We start from the raw sequence: 24838 nt of genomic DNA, 5'->3' as shown, positions 1-24838 counted from the left end.
TAACAATAGCAACATGTGCTTGCATGTGGGCAGTTAAAGGATAGGATATGGTTTGTGCCATGGGATTCTGGAAGCTGTTCCACATATGTACATATGTATCTTATCTTGGATCTCTGGCTTCATCTAATGGGTTTGCAAAAAGTCTCATTAAGTCTATTATAGGGCAGCCACCTATAGATGCCCTGCGGCTCTCCATCTTTTGAGGTGTTTTTGTGTAATGCCCCGAGGGAAAGTTTCTGTATAGTCTTCAAGCAGAATCCTAGGAAAAGAAGACTATTAGTTAGAAGCGCTTTAGTTTTCTTTCTTTCTGTTATATATATATATATATATATATATATATATATATATATATATATAATTTTTTTTAATGAGAGTCCTTTTTTAAAAAATTTTATTTATTTTTGGCGGTGTTGGGTCTTCGTTGCTGCACACGAGCTTTCTCTAGTTGCGGCGAGCGGGGGCTACTCCTCATTGCGGTGCACAGACTTCTCATTGCGGTGGCTTCTCTTGTTGCAGAGCACGAGCTTTAGGCATGCGGGCTTCAGTAGTTGCAGCATACAGGCTTAGTAGTTGCGGCACATGGGCTTAGTTGCTCCGCCACATGTGGGATCTTCCTGGACCAGGGATCGAACCCGTGTCCCCTGCATTGGCAGGCGGATTCTTAACTACTGTGCCACCAGGGAAGTCCCTCTTTCGGTTATATTACACAAAAAACTATTTGGATAATTACCATCATTAAAAATTTGCCTCATAATTGAGATAATGTTAAACAAAAGCTTTAAAATTTTAGGTTAAAGGTTAAGCTGCTAAAACAAATGTGCCAAATAATATCGTGACTTAAAATTTTTAAAATGCATTTCTTGTCAGATGATGAGGTTCAGTTTGGCATGACCCAGATTAAATCTTACTGTACCTTCATCCCCTAGTTCCTTGTTTTCATCTGCATCATTGAAGCTGAGGCAAAGGCATATGTGTCCCAACTCTCGGGATGGTGGAGAGGATGTAGAGGATCAGACATGCTGTGTTTTAAACCCATAACCAGAAATGTCATAAATGACCTTCCTGTACATCCTATTTGGTGATCAGCTTCTAGGAAGGCTGGAAAATGTAGTGTAGCTGGATGGATTTTGATGGGCAATTAGGAGTTGTTTTTTTTTTTTTTTTTTAACCACAAATACTTTTCATTCCATAGGCAAATACCAGATTTTATATATAAATAATTGTAACTTGTTAATTGACATTTTATTTGATAATAAAAAATTTTTCAGGGAGGTAAATAATAGCTGAAAATAAAGTCTCATAGGTGGTGTGCTGGAGGTAGAGAAGGAAAACATCTTCAGTGATGTTTTCCTCAGCATATAGAATGCTAATTGTATTAGGCAGTGGGCTCAGAAAGATGAATGGTTCCTGCCCTCAAGTTCTTAGTTTGCCTGGTGAGAAAAACACAAAAGCAACTGTGTGTAATATAACAATAACATTTTTAGCACAGAGGAAAAAGGGACCAGTCTGGCTCCAGTAGCTGAGAGAAGCCTTTGGCGTGGAAGTGATGCATTAATTGAGTCATGAAAGAAAGATAGAAATATGTGCCCCATACACAGGTGGCCTCCCTATAGGTGTCCCTGGTCTGCAGCAGATTTATCCAAGAGCTGGACCTGACATAGTTAATGATGAAGGTGTGCACTGTGAAGACAAAAAATGGTTGTCTTTGCTGGCCTAAATTAGGCCCACAAGATGAATTAAATGGGAAACCAAATAGAAAGATTGTTGAAGAATACAGGAAGGAGACAGACAGTTACTAAAGTCAAGAAGGGGCAGAGGAGAAAAAGAAAAAAATATGTTCCTACGGGTGGAAGTGCAAGGAATTGGTAACAATTACTCGTTTTCTGTTGACAAGCACCTGTACCTGTTGTATAGTCACCAACTTTAGGACAGCTGGGTACATCATCACCTTTCAGTTTCTGACCTTTAGTAATAAATGTATGAAACTATGAAATTATTTGACCTGACATAATTTTCATAGCAAGCAGAGGATAAAGTAATTAACATAAATAGAAGACACTGATTGTCTTAGTGATGCAAATAAAGATATGAGGATAGAATCATATTTCAAGTATATGAAGTGAAATATTTTCATATAAGACTTTTCAAAATCAATAAATATCTACACATGGGAAGTGATGCTGTTAACATTATTAATTCATTTGACAGTTTTATGCTAATATTTTTGCCATTTGTACTAGTTAAATAAGTTAGTAAATCAATGCATATTGCATTCGGCAGAATTATTGTGAAGATTGGAGCTCTTGGGGAAATTGATTGTTCATTTTCTCATACTGTACTTGATTTAAGATCATTTTGTTTCTGTTATAAAGCTGAATTATGTTAGCGTTATCATATATAGTTTTTATGGGAAGTTTGATCTATTTATGGATATTTATGATATATTCTTGGCATGTGTGATGATCTATGTTGCTTTGTTTATTAGTTACTAGGGTATGCATTATATTTGTGAATTTTTCATTTTTTAAAGATATGTGTGCCTCCTTTTGATCTTAATGCTGTTGAGAACAGACCCAGCTATTGCAATGATCTCATGTCCTTGTACCACTCCTGGGATATTTAGCAACTTCTCAATATAAATTGAGCCAGTTATATATGTTGATTGACTTTTAGGATGTGTTGACCAACAAAACCATTAAAGGTTAACAGGAACACAGGCAAATTCTGGGAAGTGTGGTTGGTGTACCCAGACTAGTTGTGCTGTTTTATGTACTGTTTGTAAAAATTCTGGGGGTGTTTGTTCAATTAAAGTTTTGATTAAATAATCAGTGCAGAATTGTTCTAAATGATTCAAGGTTCCTGTTGACATCTCTTGCTTCTTTTATATTTGTCTTTCTTTATGAGAAGAAAAATCAAAGAAACCATTTTCCCCCTCTCAAAATTGAGACATACAAACAGTTCATAAAGAAAAAACGTTCTTACATACTTTTTGTATTGACTTAATTATTTTTAATGTGCAATTAAAACTAGGTTTTAATATCCTTTATTTATAGCTCAATACATATATAAAGCCATGTCTGATTTATAAGCAGGATAAAAACAAATGTACAAAGTCAGTCAATCTCAAATTGACAATATTAATTTCATATAGTGAATGATATTGAGCTAGAATGGAATGACTGATTGCAAGGTGCTTATGGTTTGAGTGCTGTGGCCCTGGGTCCTTTGAGTTTGGCAACACATTCCCTATGATGCCTTAATTCTCTTGTCACATAGTAGTACTTGAACTTTCACAAAGCCTTTTATTATACAATTTTATTATAAAAAATCGTGATATCATTTGGCTTTTAATAAATATACATGAGATTATAAAAAACAAATACAAATAAATACAGTGAAATTGCATGAGTGCTCATACAATCCAGAATATGCTTTGCCTTATTTTTAAAAATTGTCATCAAAAGTAAAACACAAAATTAAAAAATTCTCATAGGAGACTCATGGACAACTGTGAAAATATCTCCACAGAGAATATCTCCCAGGTTGAGAAACACAACATTAAACAATTTATTAGACCAAGAGAAAGGAATCTGGTTTTAATTCACTTACTGCTACTTAAAAAGGTATTCTCCATTAGCCTTTTAATGTGGTGTTTATAGCAGCCACACTGTAACTGTTTTAAAATATTAACTTTGTTTTACATTTTGCATGCTTATTACTATATATACAAATACGTAGAGCAATAATTATTATCATGGCTTTTATGTTCATTGAAGAATATAGCCATATCTAGATGACTTACGTAAATTTGTATTGAATTGAATGTTCTTTATTAATAAAACACAGTAGATTCTGTACCTTTTTAAACATAAATTTGGAAAAATGTATATTTTAACCACACTTTGTTAGATTTTTATAGAATGTCTATGTAAAGATCTGTGAGTGTAAAATTGTGACAAATGACTTCTCTAGTAGTTGAAATTTGTTCCATTTCAGTCCAGGTGGGTTATATTTTTAAAAATGTAATAAAACTTGCTTCAGGACTTGGAATATTTTCTTTAGAAATGCTCTAAGAAACATACAGAAAGTAATCAACTTTGACTTCAGCTATGCTTTAAAAATTCATTTGAGAACTCTTTAATTGGAATTTGTATGATATTTCTCCATATATCTCTGAATGGTACTTTTCTGAGTGGTGCTTGGGTTCCAATGTAGCTACCAAACTGCTTAACACATAATATAGCTGAAATACAGTGCATTAGCAGTGACAAATAATAAAGTCAATATTCTTGCAATATTCATAATTCAAGGGATTAAGGGAGGGAAATAAAATGAATACAAATGAAAAATTATTGGAAATATTGGTGCTAGAGAAAAGCAGGTTCAATTAGAGGAAAGTGTAGAGATAGATAGAGACCAGTGAGTTAGTTTTGAGAGGGCTTTCTGAGCATTTTAAAGAGCTACAGAGGTTGATGTAGTAAATGGAGGGATCTGTGAGAAGGAGATTTACCTGAGATGGGATAAGCTGAGGGATGGGGTGAACAGTGGAGGGAAAGGGGGACGTCGTAGATGTCCCAAGGACAAAAGGAGGACTTTGCAAGGATCAGCTGGAAACAGATGCAGGAGGCAACCCTAGAGTTTGGCTTTTTTGGTGGATGGAAGGTGGGGAAAGGGTCAAGATCATATGTAAATTGGGTCTTATAATTTTCAGAGCGTCTGTTTTAAACCTCTGGTATACAATGCAGCAAAACCACATTTTCAGACAGTCTGCATTTTTAGACACAATATCATTTGAATATCGTAGTTTTAAATGGTTCTGACTGTGTGTAGTCACTACCTAAGTTCTTCTGTTTCTATCTCTCAGCTATCCTGGTTAGCTTCTTTAACAACACAGCTCTCTTGCTAATATGCTCACCTGTCTTACCTGTTGTTGTTCTACCTCACCTCTGTGGTGGAACTCCAGACCTGGATCAACCCAATTCTTTATTTTAAAAAATTTGTTTTTATTTTGCCTACTGTGTTTCCTTTTTTTTTAAACATCTTTATTGGAGTATAATTGCTTTAAATTGTTGTGTTAGTTGCTGCTGTATAACAAAGTCAATCAGCTATACATATACATATGTCCCCATATCCCCTCCCTCTTGCATCTCCCTCCCACCCTCCCTACCCCACCCCTCTAGGTGGACACAAAGCACCAAGCTGATCTCCCTGTGCTATGTGGCTGCTTCCCACTAGCTATCTAGTTTACATTTTGGATCAACCCAGTCCTTTGTTATCTTCATTCCTGTCTCTTAATATGTTGAATCCTGTTGGAGGAAAATTAACTCACTAAAAATACGGGTTTACTACAAATTCATGGTCCCTGGTATCCACTGGGGCTTCAGTGCTGTATTTTTTTCTCCTTTAGCATTCCCTTAATAAGTTTTGTCTTCTGCCCTCCAAAGGCCATTTTAAACTTTTGACCTTCCCATCTCCATGCCTCAAGCTTAACAGGGAACATTGATTCAAACCCAGGAACCAACTTTGTGAACAACATCACTTTCCAACCAGTTGCTAAAACCAAAAATCTGGGCCCATTTCTTCCCTTCCTCCCATTATTCCCTGCATCCATCAATCATCAGTCCCTGTACAGTCTACATGAAGTATTTCTCAAATCGTATTATTTATTTTTATCCCCAGTGTCACAACCCTAGATCTTGCAATAATCATTGCATTGCAAGAATAAGGAAAATGCCTACTTCTACAGAGGATTTAACACTTTTGAATTATTACACATTGAACTTAGGATAAATCTAAACTTAACAGAGCTTAACAAGGCTCTAAAAGATACAGTATACGACACTATACCTTTCCAGGCCATCGCACAACCTTTTCACCCTGAATTCTTGCTCTATCCATTCTGAACTGCCTTTACTTTCTCAGGCAAATTCCTGATCCAAATAGCAAATTCCATGAGGATTAGGAACTTTGGCAGAAACTATCAAGTGAGTAAAATCAGGAGGAAGTCATTATTACTCGACCATTAACGCCTAGAATGGAAAGATGTTAAAATGGGAAAAAGTGGAGGCAATAATTAATTATTTCTTTTCTATATAATTCCTTTCCTTTTTATTACACATTCTGTAGTCATGTCATGAATAAATGGTGGGCATCAATTACATTTTCTGTTCTTTTAGACCTTGGACTTCTCCTTGATGTAAGATTATTTTCTCTGTCAACAATGGCCTGAATGTTACATAGAGGTACTATTTTAAAATGAACAAAGTGTCCTTTATAAGATGTGATAAATTTTGATGATGTACTTGTAAATCACAACATATGAATATTAAAGAAACGGAAGAACATATTCCTTATCAAGTCTATGAGCACATATGCATAGAGAAATGTAGGATTGAATTAATTTTCTGTGAAATATAGTCTGAAATCACATTAGTCTTGAAAGCTCACAGATTATTGAAATTGTGGTTAATTTGAGCCTGAACTAAATGGATTAAACAATCCTCCAGTTCATTCTGCTTGCAAATGTACAGTGTTAAGATGATGAAATATTGATTGAAACCCACTTGTGAAGAAAATGGGAATGAGAAAAATGATTATTCTGTGTAATGATATTTATTCTTTCATTTGGAGAAAATTATTTGAAAGGAAATGTGTTAGTAAATGTTTTCTAGCTCACTGTCAGATAACTGTTTTGAAAATTAGATACTACTTTATACTTTTTTTAAATAGAATTCTGTTTTAAAATATGAAACATATTCTGTTTTAGATAGTAATAATACATTTTACTCTTGAATATAAATGGTATACTTTTATCTTTTGAGGAAAGATTTCTCTTCTTTTAATAACATCACATCACCTCCACTTTCCTGCTATTGAAAGGAATATCTCACAATTGAATGGACTTAATACAGCATCATATTTAAATGAGAATTCTCTCAATTTCATCTCCAATAAATAGTCACTGTCTTAAAAAGTTACATTTCTGGAAGCTTCTTATGTTCGATGAAAATATTTTGCATTCCTGAAAGATTTCCTTTCAAAAAGATGGTTTTAGTATTATTTCAGATCTTAAGCAGTTTTAGTATAACTGATTCTTTTCACAGGTATTTATTTACCTGGATGCATGGCTGCTGCATGGCCAAAAGAAGAAACAATTCCTTAGAGATAAAGTTTTACCTTTTCGGTGGCTCTCTCTGTGTGTACAAGAAAAACCAAAAACGTGTGTATGATGTCTGTGTATGTACAAAATGTGTGATTAACTTATATGTTTAAAAGTAAAATGCAGGTATTTTAGGTGATTATCTCTTTCTGTGGGCAATTCTATATATTCTGAAGAACAGGTCATTCATCCCCAATTTTAGTAAACTGTTTCCTCAGATATTATAATTGATTTTTAAAGTAGTTACATTTTCTGATATTGATTCGACCAGGGTTTGCAGAGTAATATCATCGCCGCTGAAAAGCATGCTTTCTCTTGTCTTCTCTTCCATGTAATTTTCTTTGACATGGCCCTGAGGTTGCCTCTGATTGTTGTTTTTACTGTGATTTGGACACCAACGCTGTCTTTGTCATACAAACCTGATTTTCTTTAGATGGACACACTGGCAGTTTGTGAAGCAAGTGCTAATTTATTCTATAGAACATAGTCTTTGATCAGTTTTGACTAATGTTTATTTTTGTGTCATGGACTTTTGGTCATGAAATTCTACTAAGTCGCAGACCGCTTTTTTTCCAATATGGTTTATTACAGGATATTGAATATAGTTCCCTGTGCTATACGATAGGACCTTGTTGTTTAAACATCCTATATATAATAGTTTGTATCTGCTAGTCCCAAACTCCCCATCCATCCCTCCCCCGCCTCCCCCCATGGTCTGTTTTCTTTGTCTGTGAGTCTGTTTCCGTTTCATAGATAGGTTCATTTATGTCATATTGTAGATTCCACATATAAGTGACATCATATGGTATTTGTCTTTCTTCACAGACTGCTTTGGAATGAAGATTTTCCAGAATGAGTACATAAAAATTTTACTGAAGTTTTTTTCATTATTTATGCTTACATGTTTTTATTTTACCATTCTAAAATTTAAAGTTTTTATTTGCATCTAAACCAAATATATGTGTGTTATATATAAACCAAATATATGTGTATACCATTTTATATTACATAAATATTTGTTGCATTTTCTTATTTTATCATTACTATTTATGTATGATATTTTTTCCTGGACTGTGAATTTCTTTGCCTTAAGGAACATATCTTCCTCATTTTTGCACCTGCCGACTTGACCTCAGTATAGGACACATAGCAGATACTATATAACTTGAATCAATGGCAGGATACTTAGATATTAAAATAACTTTAAATTAGTACCAAAATAATAATTAGTTCATGTAATAAATAACTAGTGGGAAAAAGCAAACACTGTTGTTCTAAATGAATATGTATATATACATTTGTTTCATTTCTTCAGGCTTCGTCCCCAGCTCAGTTATCCTCATGTTAGAGGAGTATCATGGCCTGACCATGATTGTATGGGTTATGTATTGCGCTTGATGTCAGAAAGAAAACCAATTTTAGTGATTTGTGCCTGTGTAAGACTATTAAATAGTTGATAAATTAAAATAGTTCTAAGAAGGTGCAAAGATTAATATGGATTGGGTGAGTGGCACATGATTTAATTTTTTCTTCAGTTGAAAAACTGTAGGTTATATGAAATACATGTTAAAATTTTTTCCTTTTGGATAATAACAAAAATTATAAATCTACACTCAGACACCTATGGTAGAATAAGAATATAACGTTGAATAAAAATAATATATACCGTTTGATAATTTTCCATCAAAAAGCCAATGAAAACAAGGTGAACCCTGAAATAGCAATAATCAGATTGTCCTTTGTGTTGGTTTCATAGAACTTTATTTGAGTGATTATGAACTCTTAGGTGACTGAGATTTCTAGATATTTCCTCTAATTGCTCGCTGTTGCTTACACTTATCTTCAAAATGATTACTTTTGCATCTGAGTAAGACTATTAAGTATTCTGTTCTGGGGTTTCCAAATTAACCAACGTGAGGTATAATATATTTTTTTAATAAATTTATTAATTTTTATTTTTGGCTGCATTGGGTCTTTGTTGCTGCATGCGGGCTTTCTCTAGTTGCGGCGAGCAGGGGCTACTCTTTGTTGTGGTGTGTGGGCTTCTCATTGCAGTGGCTTCTATTGTTGCGGAGCACAGGGTCTAGGCGCACGGGCTTCAGTAGTTGTGGCATGTGGGCTCAGTAGTTGTGGCTCGTGGGCTCTAGAGCGCAATCTCAGTAGTTGTGGTGCACAGGCTTAGTTGCTCCGCGGCATGTGGGATCTTCCTGGACCAGGGCTTGAACCCATGTCCCTGCATTGGCAGGCGGATTTTTAACCTCTGCACCACCAGGGAAGTCCCAACACTAGATATAATATTAATGAGGAATATTTTTTAATGAAACATTCTCAAATATTTTCACATTAAATCAATCCCATCTTTTGCTATGAGCTAAAATTTCATTTTTCATTCGCTTATTTGTTAGAAGTCTTACCTGAAACATATTTACCCATTCATTTTCATATTTATAAAAATAAATATATATATTTTAAAATTTAGAAGTAACAATGGAAAATTTTACTGGAGTGACATTTAGCACCAGAAACTACTAAAAAAGGTATTTTCCTCTATTGCTCATATAAAACTTTTGTCTTCAGAGCAACTTTGGTGTGGTTAGTATCCTATCTAAACATTGAGGAGTAGCTCCAAGAAGGGAGGTTAGCAAGGCCAAATGGGCACCATCTATTGGTGATATAGACACAGTACAGCTTAATTTGACTGAAGATTGTCTTCAAGGCAGTGGTTAACAGCTCAGATGCCTGCAGGAACCAGGCAGATAATATAAGTGGGAGACATGGATGAGAGAAAAATCAATTATCTGTATATATCACATCTCTGTGGTTATGGAACTATGGTGTAAGCACATGACAAAATAAACAGCATGTAGAAGAATATATTTTAAACCCAGAAGGAAAGAAAAATGCAAGCTCTGTTATAAATAGCCCTAGGGAATAGCAACTTCACGGCAAACCCAGCAGCTGATCATGGGGATCAGTTGATTGTTGTCATTCAAGAACACAGACCCACTGTGGCTAGACCTTCCAGTTTTTCAAGAGAACCTGGAAATCTGAATTTGCATATGAAACCTTCTAAGTTTAATATGTTGGCTCATTTCTTTTTCTTTTAGGTGTGACATGACCCCACCTTAAATACATCTTGGGGCTACATTTAGCCATTGTGAGATCCTTCTTTTAAAGAAAGTCTTGAATTTATTGATTTCATTTCTTTCAGAGGACAGAAACATTTTGGACATCTTCCAGCAACGTTGTGAAGTAAGACAGGATTATAAAGTTACTGAATCATTGCTAGATTGGGTTTTGGTTGAAAATTCTTTTTATTCAGCACTATTTAAGATGCCAAGGCTATAGCTGTAAATAGGACAAACTCTTCTCGTTGGTCTCTCCCAGTGCTGTACCTTAAACAGGACACCCAGTAATGCGATCCCAGAGCATGGCCACTTTCTGCAGGGTTTACACTGAGATATTTGGATATGACGTTCAGTGTTTGTCTTGGTTCTTGAGCTCCATATAATAGAATTTAAGTTCACGATTGATATTACTTTGATTTATCTTTCTTGTAACTTTCTACTGGGCAACTTGGGGCTCTTCAAAAGTTGCACTAAATTAGAGTTTGCAATATAGGGCAGGATAAAACACTGAGAGAGTTGTTTGTTACTGTCTGTCTTTCCCCAGAGCCCTTAACCTTGACCACATCTTTCCCCATCTGCACAGAGGAAGGGAATAGAGAGAAAAAGGAAGAATGATCAGGATTCAGAATCCTTTGAACTTGTTCAAAAAGTAGGAGAGGCAGAGTGAAAGGAAAGGAACCTCAAATAGCAGTGTGGCCTAATTCCTTCTCTCAGGCCTCCTCTGTTTACTGGCTTGAACAGTCACATTCAAAGCCAAGCCATAGTCCTCCCATTTGCCCGGTGGATCCCTACTGACCCTTTAGCTCTCTGACCTGATCTATGACCACTTTCTCACTTGCTCTTTCTGTTTCAGCTCCCCTGGTCTCCTCTACGTTCCTCAGTCACATCACCTATGATCCCCCTTACGTCACTGTACTGGTGCCCTTTCTGCCTGAAATAGTATGCTCACAGATATCCACTTAGTCTCAACCTCTTATGTGTCATTGCTAAAATGTCACTTTCTTAGGTCTGTTTTTTTTTGGGGGGGGCTGTGCTGCGGCATGCGGAATCTTAGTTCCCCAACCAGGGATTGGATCCATGCCCCCTGCAGTGGACGTCATTGCGGAGTCTTAACCACTGGACCACCAGGGAATCCCTTTTGGGACTATTCTGATCGTCCCATTGAGAATTACATCCCCTGCACTCCCAATCCCCTCTATTTTGCTCTATTCCCCCATCAAATAGCACTCAATACCTTTTAACATAATACATAATTATTACATTTATTGCATATCCTCTGCTAAAACATAAGTACTCTGATAGAGATCTTTGTCTTGTTTGTTTACTGATGTATCGGAACACAGGGTGTGTGATGTATAGGAACTCAATATATATTTTTTAAATAAAAGAATGTTGAACTTCTTAGATCCTCACTTAGATCTGGCATACTTCCTACAGCTACTTGTAATTGCCCATGAAAAGGTTTCTTGCAACAAATTTTATCATGTGTAGGCTTTTGATCTTAACTGTTTCCTTCAACAGTTAACCCAACATATAACTAAATTTGTAATTATTTTATTTTTCTGCTCACTTGACAGATTCTCCCTTTAGCATAAAAGCTCCACAGGGACAAGTCTTTGTCTTTGTTTTTCAGTGTTGTGTTCCCAACCCTAAACACAATGTCTGGCGCATGATAGTTTCTTAGTAAAAATGTTGTTGAATGAGTAATTAAGCAAATTTAAGCCATGAAATTCATATGGGATAATAATAGCAAGTTGGTTTGTAGTCAGTTATTATAATCCAGATGTCTGTTATTATTGTCACCATCTAAACTCTTACCACCATCATCAAATATGTATTTCTCAGACTTCTATAATCCACTACAGGGGGGGGGTGGGGGGTGCAGTGATCATCTTCTTGCATTACTGTCGTAACTGAGAAGTTCAGTGAATTACCACAGAGAACACGTTGCTGATCTGATGATGTTGTTATAGGTCTCTAAGCTGGCTGGTGTTTTGGTCAAGCATGATGTCAAGAAGGGTGACACCGTGGTTATCTACATGCCTATGATCCCCCAGGCGATATACACCATGCTGGCGTGTGCTAGGATAGGAGCCATCCATAGTCTCATATTTGGGGGATTTGCATCCAGAGAACTCAGCAGTCGCATTGATCATGCAAAGGTAAGTGCTTTATTTGGAGGAATCAAGTTGTAGCTGCATATAGTACAGCTGTATTTATCTGTGGAGGAACCATCGAAGAGTGATCTGTACTTATCAGATCCTCCTATCAACTGCGGTAAAGTTTACTTTTTATTTGGCATACACTATTAACCAAAATTTTATTTTCGAGTCAGTCCTATGTGGTAGACATCTTTCTAGATACTGTGAAGAATATAACATATAAGGTGCAAGCCTTTCAAGTTAACTTGTCATATATTTGTGTAAGACATTTAAGAAAAATAATAACTAATTTACTCATTCCACATGTATTTATTAAGCTTCCACGCTATGCCTGGTACTGTCCTTGGGACTGGTTAAGAAATGATACTTATCAAATGAATGGGACACATGACTAGTTTTATCATCTATATATTTCCAGGAATGGTGGTATAGCACAGTGGTTAAGAGGGTGTGTTAGGGACAGGTGAAGTAACATGTTTAGGTGGGGTACTAAGATCACAAACTTGAAAGGCTGTTGTGAAATATCGTTGAGATACTGAGTTTAAAGCACTAACACAGTGCCCGGCATATAATACTCATTTATAAAAAACAGGTTAGCTGTTATGATTCTATGAATTTAGAGCAGGAATCAGCAAACTTTTTTCTGTAAGTTACCAGATAGTAAATATTTTAGGCATTTCGGGTTACATGGTTTCTGTTGCAACTACTCAGCTGTGCTGTTGTAGCACAAAAACAGCCTTAGACACTGCAGGAACTAAGGGCAAAGCAGTGTTCCAACAACACTTTACAGAATGTAATTTGGGCAGAGTTTGGCTCTGAATCATAGTTTGCAGATCCCTGATTTAGAAGCAGGAATGATATCTTTTAGTTGGGGTGGCTGAAGGCAGCTTCCTGAAGGAGGTGAGATTTGAGTTACATCTTGGCTAAGATTCAGCTAGTTGAAGAGAATGACAGTGGGATCCAAAAGGCTAGAAAAAGAATGAAAGTCTAGCATGGGAGGCAGGGAAGGGTAAAAATTCATTTAAAGGACAGCAAATAGACCAATGTGATTGGAGAGGGAGAGAAGGTGAGCTTGAAAAGGCAGTTATTGTCTGAATTGCATCCTGTAGACGCTGACCGGTCAAATTTTTGAGCAGGTGACTGTCATGTTTTAAGCAATGTTAAGAGGAGGTAAGTCTTGCAATATGATGTGAGTGGGAGAGAGGATAGAACGAGAACCTTTGGTAGGTGGTCTCTTTGTGAATCAGTGGCTAGTGGGCAATGTGCAGGAGAAGAACAGCAGTGGGAAGATTAAAGAAGGAAGGTCATTATGGGAGTAGGAGATGACTGACCTTTATAGAGTTTTATAAGGCCAGGATGAGAAACATTCTTAACAAAAAAAAGGGAACTAATATATATTGAGGGTCCCCAGAGTACTAGGCATGAGGTGAGGTTTTACATATCTGACTTCATCTGGTAATAGATCAGTTATTAGAACTAGGAAGCTGGTTTGCACACTAACTGGCTGGATTCTCTTTTCTCTATCTTTTTAAAAACATGTTGAGTTAGTGCTTATGAAGGGAAATCTAGGGGGAAATATCAGTCACTGATCTGCAAATCAGTGGGCGGTTGGAGACTTCCCTGAGGAAGCTATAGACTCTGGCTTTTCAGCTACAGAAATCTTAAACACCATTTGGGGAAAGGTATGAGATATATTGTTTCTTTTTTAAAAGATTTTATACGATGTGGGAAAATTTATATCTATATCTATATATATAATAAGAATTTATAAAACTCATGCGGTATCACTGGAGGAGTTTTCATCCATAAGACACACACACATAGACACCTCCCCCACCCCCAAACTTGTTAAGGAGTTTAGGCAGTAAGTGCATATTCTTATGGGCGGGACCATTGAGCAAGTCAAATTAATGGCGAGGAGATGGAGGTAGAGACACATACCGTAGATATTTGGATGATAATTGAAACCAGGGATGATTTTGATGTCGTAATTTTCAACTAATTAGGCCGAAGAAAAAGTTTTATTTTAACAGATGAAGATGGGAAGAATGTAGTCCACTTGAGATGGAATAAAACCTCCAATAAAAGGCTCTTAATAGAAATGTGAAAGGGATTGTTTTCTAGAGGAAGAATCTAATTTTGACTTTAAATTATTCAATAATTATTTATAATATTAATATTATAAATATAAATTATTTATAAATTATTAATATAAATTATCAATAATTATTAAATTATTCAACTTTTGATATATTCTATATATGTTTTTAATTTGATGTATAACTTACTTTCATTTATTCCGAATTTAAAATTCTAATCTTAGGGAATGTTATCTGGAGTTATTTTTGTACATATTTCAGATATTAAAATGTGAATTATATTCAAATGTCTGACCTTTAAAAAAGGATACAAGATTTACTCTTTCATTTCTTTCCTTTTAAAAGGCAGCTTGAAATAGTGGAAAGAGGAAGATTCTGAAATCAGTCAGTACTGGCCCTCTTTCTGATTCTAACACTTCTAACCTGGAGCAAGCTATGCAACTGCCCTGAGCCTCAGCTCCATGAATATTAAATGATATTAAAAACCAGAAAGTGCTATATATGCATATATTTGACATTATATAAACCTTCCCTAGATGAAATGTATTGTAACCAGAAATCAAAATTCAGGAATAGGTGCACTATGTTGGACTGATTATCTTTCTCCTGAGTAATTTATTATCTGTTTCCTTTGCTTTGGATTTCTTCGTGAAGAAACAGTGTACTTAAAAGAATAAAGGTATGTTTGTTTTGCAGATTAACGAGAATTTTGGTTCAGTGCCACAAATATTTGTTGAGAGCTTATGGTATGGCAAGCATTGTAACAGGCATAGGAGACAGGGAGGTAACAGGGTCCAAATTTGGCCTTGGAGAGCTTCCTCTGCAGAGGTGGGGACAAAGGAACACTTTGACTATAGTTGGATATCTGAGGCCTGCTCAGAATCTACCAGAGAAGGAAGATTGATCCTAAGCCTTTTAGCTACACCTGTGCATATCTTGAAGAATGACTAGCAAGTTGTCAGGTAAAGAAGAGTGCCAAGTGTGTCTTAATGACGGGGGCATGTTCAGGTTTTGTGGGCCTTGAAACTTAAATGAGGGCCCTTTTAAGAAAAATATGACAAAATGACAATATAAAATTTGGTGAAAAAAAGTATGTATTTGGAATGAGAAAAGAATCATAAAATAATTATTGGAGACTCAGGTCTCTTCCTTCTGAGTTCTCTCTAGGTGTTCAAGCAGAGATGCTTACATAAAAAACCTTAGAAATGCTTTAATAGCAGTCAGGCTGGGTCTTCCCCCGCTAAGAAATGCTACAACTTCAGCAACAACCAGCTGTTATGCAGGCCTCTGCAAGTGAGGGGGCCCTAGGCTTCCGTTTCACTGGTTCATGGCAAATTTACATCTACCTGATTTAATGAATTCTTTCGAAAGTATTTTTTAAAAGCTCATGTTTATTAGCCAGAAGCATCATTAAGTGTGGAATTCTGAACAGGTAAGTGAGATTTATGTGGAAGTGGTTAGGGCTATAACATTTTAAAATAGCTTATTGGTTTTCAGGCCTTTTATTTAATAGAGAACAGAATCATTGAAACGTTTCTTAAGAAATGTTAAATTGTCAGCCTGCATCTGAAATATTGTGGTTACCTTAATCAGGATGGTTAGGCTTTCTCATGTATTTATTTACTTATTTTTCATTGTAGCCCAAGGTCGTTGTTACAGCATCGTTTGGCATGGAACCTGGAAGGAAGGTAGAATACATACCACTTCTAGAAGAAGCTCTGAGAATAGGACAACACAAGCCACATAAAGTTCTCATTTATAATCGTCCAAATATGGTAATCTGAATATTGAATTTGGTCCTTGCTTATGGTGATGTGCTAAGGATGACTCTTTTTGACCATTTGAAAGGAACACTTGATCTATAAACTGTTGAATATACAATACTTCAGGAATGCCACTATTTTTGGCAAAAAAGAATGATATTTTCTGTCATTATAAAAAATGAGCTTAAAACAAAAAGAGTGGAACATAGGAGTATCTGTAATATTAATGAATTAGAATGAATGTATAGTCTATTGTGGTGTCCTTTATTAATTTACATTATAACTATAATAATAATACAGTTGACCCAATGCGGGGGTTAGGGACACTGGCCCACTGGGCAGTTGAAAATCTGCTTATAACTTTTGACTCCCCCATAAACTTACCTAGTAGCCTATTGTTGACTGGAAGCCTTACCAATAACATAACCAGTTGATTAGCACGTTATATGTATTATATACTATATTCTCTTACAATAAAGTAAGCTAGAGAAAAGAAAATGTTATTAAAAAAATCAAAAGGAAGAGAAAGTAGATTTATAACTATATTTACTCATACCATAAGTTTATGTCATCTGTTTACAAGATGAATTGTCTATCAGTACCTGCATCAATATTGGCTTATATGATACAAAACACTGTAGATGTTCTACGTATTACAACACTAAACATCAAAAATGAAAAGATAATGTGAAAAAGAAATTCACAGAAAAGATAATGTGAAAAAGAAATATTTAGGTATAATGATTCATGCATTGATAAAGAAGCCGCAGCAATATGATTGCTTCATGGTAGCCCAGCCTACACACTAATGAGTGAATAATTATACAGTTTTTATGGCATATGGCATTACAGTAATATTCATACTACAGTATTAGTGGTGGTGAACTTACTTTCACTGAGGAACTTACTTTCACAAGTCTTGCCTTGTGCCTACTAACAAGTTCGCCAACTGTAAACTTCCTGTTGTGTCATCTTGAGCTTAGTCAACATTTCATAAAATAACTAGATATGTACTGGATCATAACTAGAATTAAATAGCTATAACTCCCCACTAGAGTAATTTTTCCATAAGCCACTTCCTTTTTCTTCATCTATCTGGCTTATTTCATTGGCACCATTTTTAAAGAGGTCTGTCTAACTTAAGATTTGTCTGTCTAATTCATGGCTCTATTATTATAAAGTTTATAACACTAGAGCTTGGTTCTAGGAACATAAAAGAAAACAAACATTTCTACCATATTAGTCAATAACGTAGATGGAGGAAAACTTGGATAGCTTTTTGTGTATGTCTCATACTCTCATTAACTTCAAAACTGATTTTTGTTCTTGAAAAAGCAGAAGTAGATTACTCCTCCACCCCTGAAAGTTATTTAATATTCTCTCATTTGGAAAAATGGCTGCAGTATTACTCTTAAATGGCCCTGTATAAAGAGAAATTTTAGTAGGTTAGTTGAGATTTCATTGTGAAGACAGTAGTTCCAAAGTAAAAGAAATAGGTTGTGAAAAATAGAAGTTAGGTCCATCCACGTCTCTACAAATGACCCAATTTCTTTCCTTTTTATGTCTGAGTAATATTCCATTGTATATATGTACCACATCTTCTTTATCCATTCATCTGTCAATGGGCATTTAGGTTGCTTCCGTGTCCTGGCTATTGTAAATAGTGCTTCAGTGAATATTGGGGTGCATGGATGGACCTAAAGTCTGTCATACAGAGTAAGTCAGAAAGAGAAAAATATTGTGTATCAACACATATATGTGCAATCTAGAAAAATGGTACAGATGAACCTATTTGCAGGGCAGGAATAGAGACACAGGGGTAGAGAATGGACATGTGGACACGGGGCGGGGGAAGGGGGAGTGAGATGAATTGGGAGATTGGGAATGACATATATACACTAACATGTATAAAACAGATAGCTAGTGAGAACCTGCTGTATAGTGCAGGGAGCTCAGCTTGGTGCTCTGTGGTGACCTAGATGGGTGGGATGGGGGGATGGATTGGAGGGAGGTCCAAGAGGGAGGGGATATATATATACATATAGCTGATTCACTTCTTTGTACAGCAGAAACTAACACAACATTGTAAAGCAACTATACCCCAATTAAGAAAAATAAAGTGTGTGTTTCAGGTCAAAAAGAAAATAGAAGTTAGCTTATACAGGTGTTAGTGTACATGCATTTATAGAAGCATGAACCTCTGTTAGTTAAGCTCTGACTGTTGATGAAATCATGCCTGCATCATATTGAATTTCTTAAGGATATCTCTAGGTTTGAATAAAACATTTTCTGTTGTAAGGTTAGTTGAAGCCAACATCAAACTGTTGGATTTTGTTATGAACATTTATCTTAACTCGTGACCCTGAAATACTGAGTCATAAGTCTGATATTTAGTGCTCTATAGGCCTAGATTTCAGTCAGATGCTCAGACTAATGTAGATTTAGCTACTCTCCAGTGTTCTCCTGATTTAATCTCCTTTGTTCAGTGCATATTCCTATATTTTTGCTTTGTAGGAGCCGGTTCCTTTGGCTCCAGGCCGTGACCTTGATTGGGATGAAGAGATGGCAAAAGCACAGTCACATGACTGTGTTCCTGTTCTTTCCGAACATCCGCTGTATATTCTTTACACATCTGGAACAACGGGGTTGCCAAAGGTATGCACTATCTTAGGGATAGTGGCAGATTGTTTTGCACTGCGAATATTTGACTACTGACTGAAAGTACTTTATATCTTAAAGACATATTGTGTCTAAATATATAAAAATATTCATTATGTTTAATGTCAAATGCTTTGTCCTTATTTCTTTCAGAATCTTCACAATTATCAGCAATATTCAATTGCTTTAGTAAGCTGTTAAAATTAATATATATTTGATTGAATATCAGTTGGTTTAATAAAATTTTATAAAATATATTTTAAATGAAATATTTTTATTTTTTAAATTGAGGCATAACCTTCATACAGTATGAAAACTGATTTTTGATTTAGAGAAATTCAATTCATCGTTAAAAATGCAACTTTGAGAATTGGCCTAGACGGTCTGAACAACAGGGAATTTATCCAGGGGATTGAACTATTTGATTTGCAGCACTGAAGACGCTCAGGGGTTTTTTAAGTCTTTTACCCTGAAAGGTGTTTTCACAAAACAAAGTCAAAAGTGTCAATAATCCTGAATGTGTCAGATACCAAACAAATACCACTTTTGCCTAGTATCTCTAAATAATACTGTTTTTTCATATAAATTCATAAAGACTTGTGATATCATCTTCCTATTAATCTTCATTAAGGAGTTCAATATTCATTGAATCATAGAATGTTAGCAGGCAAAGGGACTTTTACAGTCACTTGAATCCTATAGGACATTGGCCTCTTTATTGATACCGGACCTCTGTAGCATCAGAATTCTGAAAAATTACCTGCTAACACTCTTAAAATTGTGATTATGTTAGTTTAGATGTAAATAAAGGAAAATTAAGACTTAAGTCGTTTTATATAAAATTCACTTGCTTGTGAAAAAGAGAACGTTTGGTAGAGGGATATATTTTCTTGGAGTACAGAGACCATGTTTTATTACATTTTGGTCTACCGTCGTGTTTTATATGTAGTTGGTATTCAAATTTTTGTTGAGTGCATAAATAAATTAATGCATATACATGAAGATATTTGTGTTGTTGTAAAATCAAAGCCCTATGATTATTTTAAGAACTCTGGTCATCTGAAAAATAAATATTTCTTATATTGCAGACTCTAAGATATGTTTGTATAAGCAGTCCAAAGGATCTGCTGGATGCAATTCTTACCCTTCACTTTTTGCAATCCTGCATTATGCACATAGAGTCCAAATGAACGTTTGGCTGTAAAATAAAAGGGGACTCAGCAAGTTATAATCTAATATAAAAGTATCAGCATGAGATGAAACCACTGACCCTGAAAACATAGTATAACCTAACCAAATAAAGAAAATCAATTTAGCTCCTTAAAAGCCTGAAGGAATCTTATAAAAACTTTTCTGTCACCTCAAGACTTTAAATCACTGAAACTCACTGTGGCCTGGAGGGGGATCCTTATGAGAGGGCCGAAGAAGAGCTTGTCATCAACTCAAAGCTGACTCAGCTAGTGTAGTAGAAATAAAATAAAAGTAATATGCAGGGCATTAAATCTGAAAAGTGGTGGTTCCAGATAAGGAAGAAACCTAGCTATTCCAGGTTTTCTCTGGGTCAAGGAGTTCTTTGTGGGATTCCTAGATGCCCAAACTGAAGATTGTTTGATGTTTTAATCATCCTCATTTTCCTTGTAATGTAGTACCATCCTGAAGATAATCTATTTCTATAGATTGGAGAAGGATTTAATTGTTTGGAGATTTCTATTCACATTGAATTTAGCTCTATTCAGTATGCATTATTGAGTGTTCATTAGGTGCTAACAGAGATAAAAATATGAGTAAACCACAGCCCCTTCAGCATAGTGGGATTGCATATATATCAACACAGATAATGTAAGATAGTCTGTGATCCTTGCCCTAAGAGGGCAACCTTACTTCTTGCTTTCTTGAAGAAAAGATGAGATTGGATGGTGTCTGAAAGATTAAATTCCATTAATGCAACAAAGATTACTGAGCACCCAAGTATATATCTGTCTTTTAGAAGTTTACATTCTATGGCTAGACACAGGAAGTAAACAAAGAACTATACAATCTGTGATGTGTTATGAAGAAAAATAAAGCAGGATAGGGTGATAGAAAGAGTGGGAGTGCTGTTTTATCGGGGAGATGTCAGGGAAAGCACTTGACAGGGTGACTTTTTTTTTTTTTTTGCGGTACGCGGGCCTCTCACTGTTGTGGCCTCTCCCATTGCGGAGCACAGGCTCCGGACGCGCAGGCTCAGCGGCCATGGCTCACGGGCCCAGCCGCTCCGCGGCATGTGGGATCTTCCCGGACCGGGGCACGAACCCGTGTCACCTGCATCGGCAGGCGGACTCTCAACCACTGCGCCACCAGGAAAACCTGACAGGGTGACATTTGAAAGATGAATAGAACTTCTTCATCAGGTGACATAATACGGAGGAGGGCATGCCAGGTAGATTGGGTCGACATAAGCAAAGGCAGGAGTGTGTAAGGAAGGTTCCAGGATGGCTAGTGCATTTGGTGCAGATAAAGAAGAGAAATGGCCAGATATATAGGCAGGGGCCAATTGCTTAAAATTGAGCCAAGAAATTTAGTTTATATACTGTATGTAAGGAATGGAGAGCACTAATGCTTCTTAAGAAAAAATATGAAGGAAGGTAACCCTTGCAACATTTTGTTGAGAAGATAGGCAAATACACATAATGGAAACTAGGAGATTGGTTTTCCAGGCTGTGTTTAGTTTAGGACCTTACTTAGGACAGCAAACTTATTAGGGAACAATCAGATTCGGTTCAAGGATAAGAGTAAGGCAGAGGAGGAGTCCAAGACCTTGAACCTGAGAACATAGAAGAGTGGTTTCGAACATTTACTAAAGTAGAAACAAAGGAAAATGGTTTGGGGCTGAGAAAACTGGGAGGTTTTGGACATATTGAGTATGATGTATCCTTGGGACATTAACATGGAGATGCCCAGCCAGTAGCTGGAAGTGAAAGTCTGGGTCCAAGAATACATCTGGATTTGCAGATAGACCCTTGGAACGTCATTGGTTGTAGAGGAATGGTGTTTAAATCATGGGAACGGGTAGGTTTTAACAGAGTAGGACATGCAGAATGGCAAGACAAAGTAGTTGTTTCTCAAGGTCTTTCAGAAACATTTCCTTTAACCCTCCAGTGGACTTTAGAATTTCAATTGCATTGAAATTATATGTTGCCAACAAATATTTATGCCACTTATTTTATTCTACTTTTTAATATATTACTTTTTATTTACTTATTTTCATAACATTGCATGTTCTCTGAGGCCTTAGAATATATTTCATACATCTTTGAATCCACTCTGGCACTAACCTTAGAATGGGGCCATGGTAGATCATCAGAATATTTGTTAAATAATCTACTTTTCCAGTTAGCTCCCAGATGCCTTTTTTTTAAATTAAAATATAGCTGATTTACAATATTGTATTAGTTTCAGGTGTACAGCAAAGTGTTTCAGCTTTATATATATATATATGTATATGTATATATTCAGTTATGTAGATATATATTCTTTTTTTAGATTCTTTTCCATTATAGGTTATTACAAGATATTGAGTATCCAGATGCCTCTTTATTCATAAGACTCTCTCTTCATTTTTGGTAGACATAATCAGAATTAATAGGATCTGAATTTTTAATATTGTGATTCCCAGAATAGAAGTACAGGAAAGATGAGCACACAAGCATTTAAATATAAATTTCATGTCATCATATAATTTGTTTTCTTGATCTTTGATCTTCATGAGGAAAAATAATGTTGTGAGCCCATAAAAATACGCTGCTTAAAAATGCTCATTTCTAAAAAAAAAAAGAAAAGCTCATTTCTCATAGGCACATATAAGACACACACAATGCAGTCTGTTGTTTGGTTAGAATTTTCAGATATATCTAGGGCATATTTGCGTCTCTGCATCTGCCAACCCTGGATTTGTCAGGTTGTTATATGACAGGTTAATCTGTTAGCTGCTGCACATATTCTAGCAACCACAGCTGAGCTGCTTTGCATACATTTCTGTCCTGTTGTACACTTTTATCCTGTTTGGTTTAGGTACCTATATTCAAGTTACTTCAAGGAACTACACAATAGAAGAATCCCTCATCTGGATGGGGTGTCGTTTTGGGAGTGGGAGATTTAGTGATGGTCATATTTATCTTCTTCCGGCTTGCTGTCATGGAGGTATGGAGATAACCAAAAAAAAAAAAAAAAAAAAATTAGTGCCAAAGGAGCACAGGGGAAAAGAAACCAAAAGCAAAGAATTAGAAAAGAAGGCATGACAGGAAAGTGGTAGATAAGTCCTTTGTCCTGATGTGAATTTATATAATTTATGTTAACTTTTATTCCTACGTGTTAGGTGACTTATTCATATTCTATACTGTAGAAAAAAGTAAGAGAAAGTCAAATAAAAAAACCTGTGAACTTTTTTTTTTTAATCTGTGGTACAATTCTTGCAGTTAAAATGCTGAATTTGCTACACCTTTGCCCCTTATCTCACAGTTGCTCAGACCAATAAAAAATTATACTGCTGCTAAAGTATCCTCCATAGAGGCAGCTTCAGAGTCATTGTCTTGTCTACAGCAAGAGCTTTTATGTTTGATGAAATATACCAAATGGAATCATTCCATTTCTACTAATATGATTCATTAAATTCTGAAGGTTTCAAGGGTTTCTCTTGAACAAAGAAGAATGTTTTTAAAAAATTATAGTTTTCATACATGTGCTTATTCATTTAACTGTTAACTCTTTTAATCAGTCAGAAAATGTATTAACTGCCTATTCTATGCTGAAGACACAAAAGCATTCTTATGGTGCCCAGAGTGGTGGAGGAGACTTAGCAGTATGTGCATGTTGTTAGTGCTCAGAGGCTTAGAGAAGTTTGCAGGTCTTGGGGCCATGAAAGAGGAGAGAGAGGCTTTTAACACAAACCTAGTGGGTGTGGATGGCTTCCAGAAGAGGTGACACTTTCACAGTGTTGTTAAGTACTTGTGTGATCAAGTAGGAGCTAACCAGGTTCAGAAAAGGCGTGAGGGTGCATTCTAGGAAGAGGGGATATCACCTGTAAAACCACTATGAGAGCAAGAGTATTGTTGGTTTGTTGGAGTTTTTAAGTAAGCAGAACCATACCTCATACTTTTCAACTCACTGACTCCAACTGTTCTTTGGTGAGATTTCTTTTCTTCAGGTAATATTTTTGTTTCCTCATTCTTCTTGTTTTGTTTTTACTTAATTTGCCAGACTGAATTGAAATGTATATATCAACATACATACAAAGCATAGGCATATACACGTGTACATATAGACATATATGCATATGTATTTACATATGTATGTGTGAATGAATATCTATTTTATGTATGTTAATATGTATATTTGTCTTGTACAGGTCTTTACTACAGAGTAGGGTGATAGAGGGGCTCAACTTAGGAAGTATGAGGTTTTGTCGGTTACTCTATCTAGACTTCTCTTACCTGAATAGTTTGAGATTTGCCATTCAGATTTTTATAGATCTATTAAAAAACATTTTAAAGACTCGCAAACTCTTAATCTTACCACACATCTTAAACTTCCTTTCTCTTCTACTACAACTGATGTTATTTCAACTGTATTTTTTTTTAAATTGTGGCAACCAAACAGTACACATTTGATACAGACATGTTTTCTGTTTTATGTTAATGGCCCCATCTATAATATTTTGTGGCTTTCCTTGTCTTCAAAGGCAGTTCATTAAACTGGAAATCATAAAGAACCATCTGTGATAACTGCCGTCCCATTCCTGGATGATGAATAATCAGCCTTTAGTTTCACTCATATGGACTGAATTTTTAAAATACCCATACATTAAAAGTGTTTTGTTTAAAGAGCACCTATC

At 35.7% G+C, this 24838-nt stretch overlaps 1 protein-coding gene across 4 annotated transcripts in view; it reads left to right on the top strand.

Annotated features, from left to right (window-relative positions):
• The window catches only part of ACSS3 (acyl-CoA synthetase short chain family member 3), a 144048-nt gene that overhangs the window by 38235 nt on the left and 80975 nt on the right, over positions 1-24838 (top strand). For all 4 annotated transcript variants that reach the window (XR_012324278.1, XM_073788374.1, XM_019952190.3 and 1 more), the window contains exons 3-5: positions 12261-12449; positions 16189-16323; positions 18826-18966. Coding sequence is in view for 3 of the 4 variants with exons in the window: in XM_073788374.1 (XP_073644475.1) it covers positions 12261-12449; positions 16189-16323; positions 18826-18966 (465 nt within the window). In the remaining variant the exon portion in view is untranslated. The remainder of the gene's footprint in view (positions 1-12260; positions 12450-16188; positions 16324-18825; positions 18967-24838) is intronic.

The sequence above is a fragment of the Tursiops truncatus genome, chromosome 11 (assembly GCF_011762595.2).
Source record: "Tursiops truncatus isolate mTurTru1 chromosome 11, mTurTru1.mat.Y, whole genome shotgun sequence".
Taxonomy (NCBI): Eukaryota; Metazoa; Chordata; class Mammalia; order Artiodactyla; family Delphinidae; genus Tursiops; species Tursiops truncatus.
The sequence above is the reverse complement of the archived record's forward strand: the minus strand, read 5'-3'. Positions and strand labels throughout refer to the sequence as shown.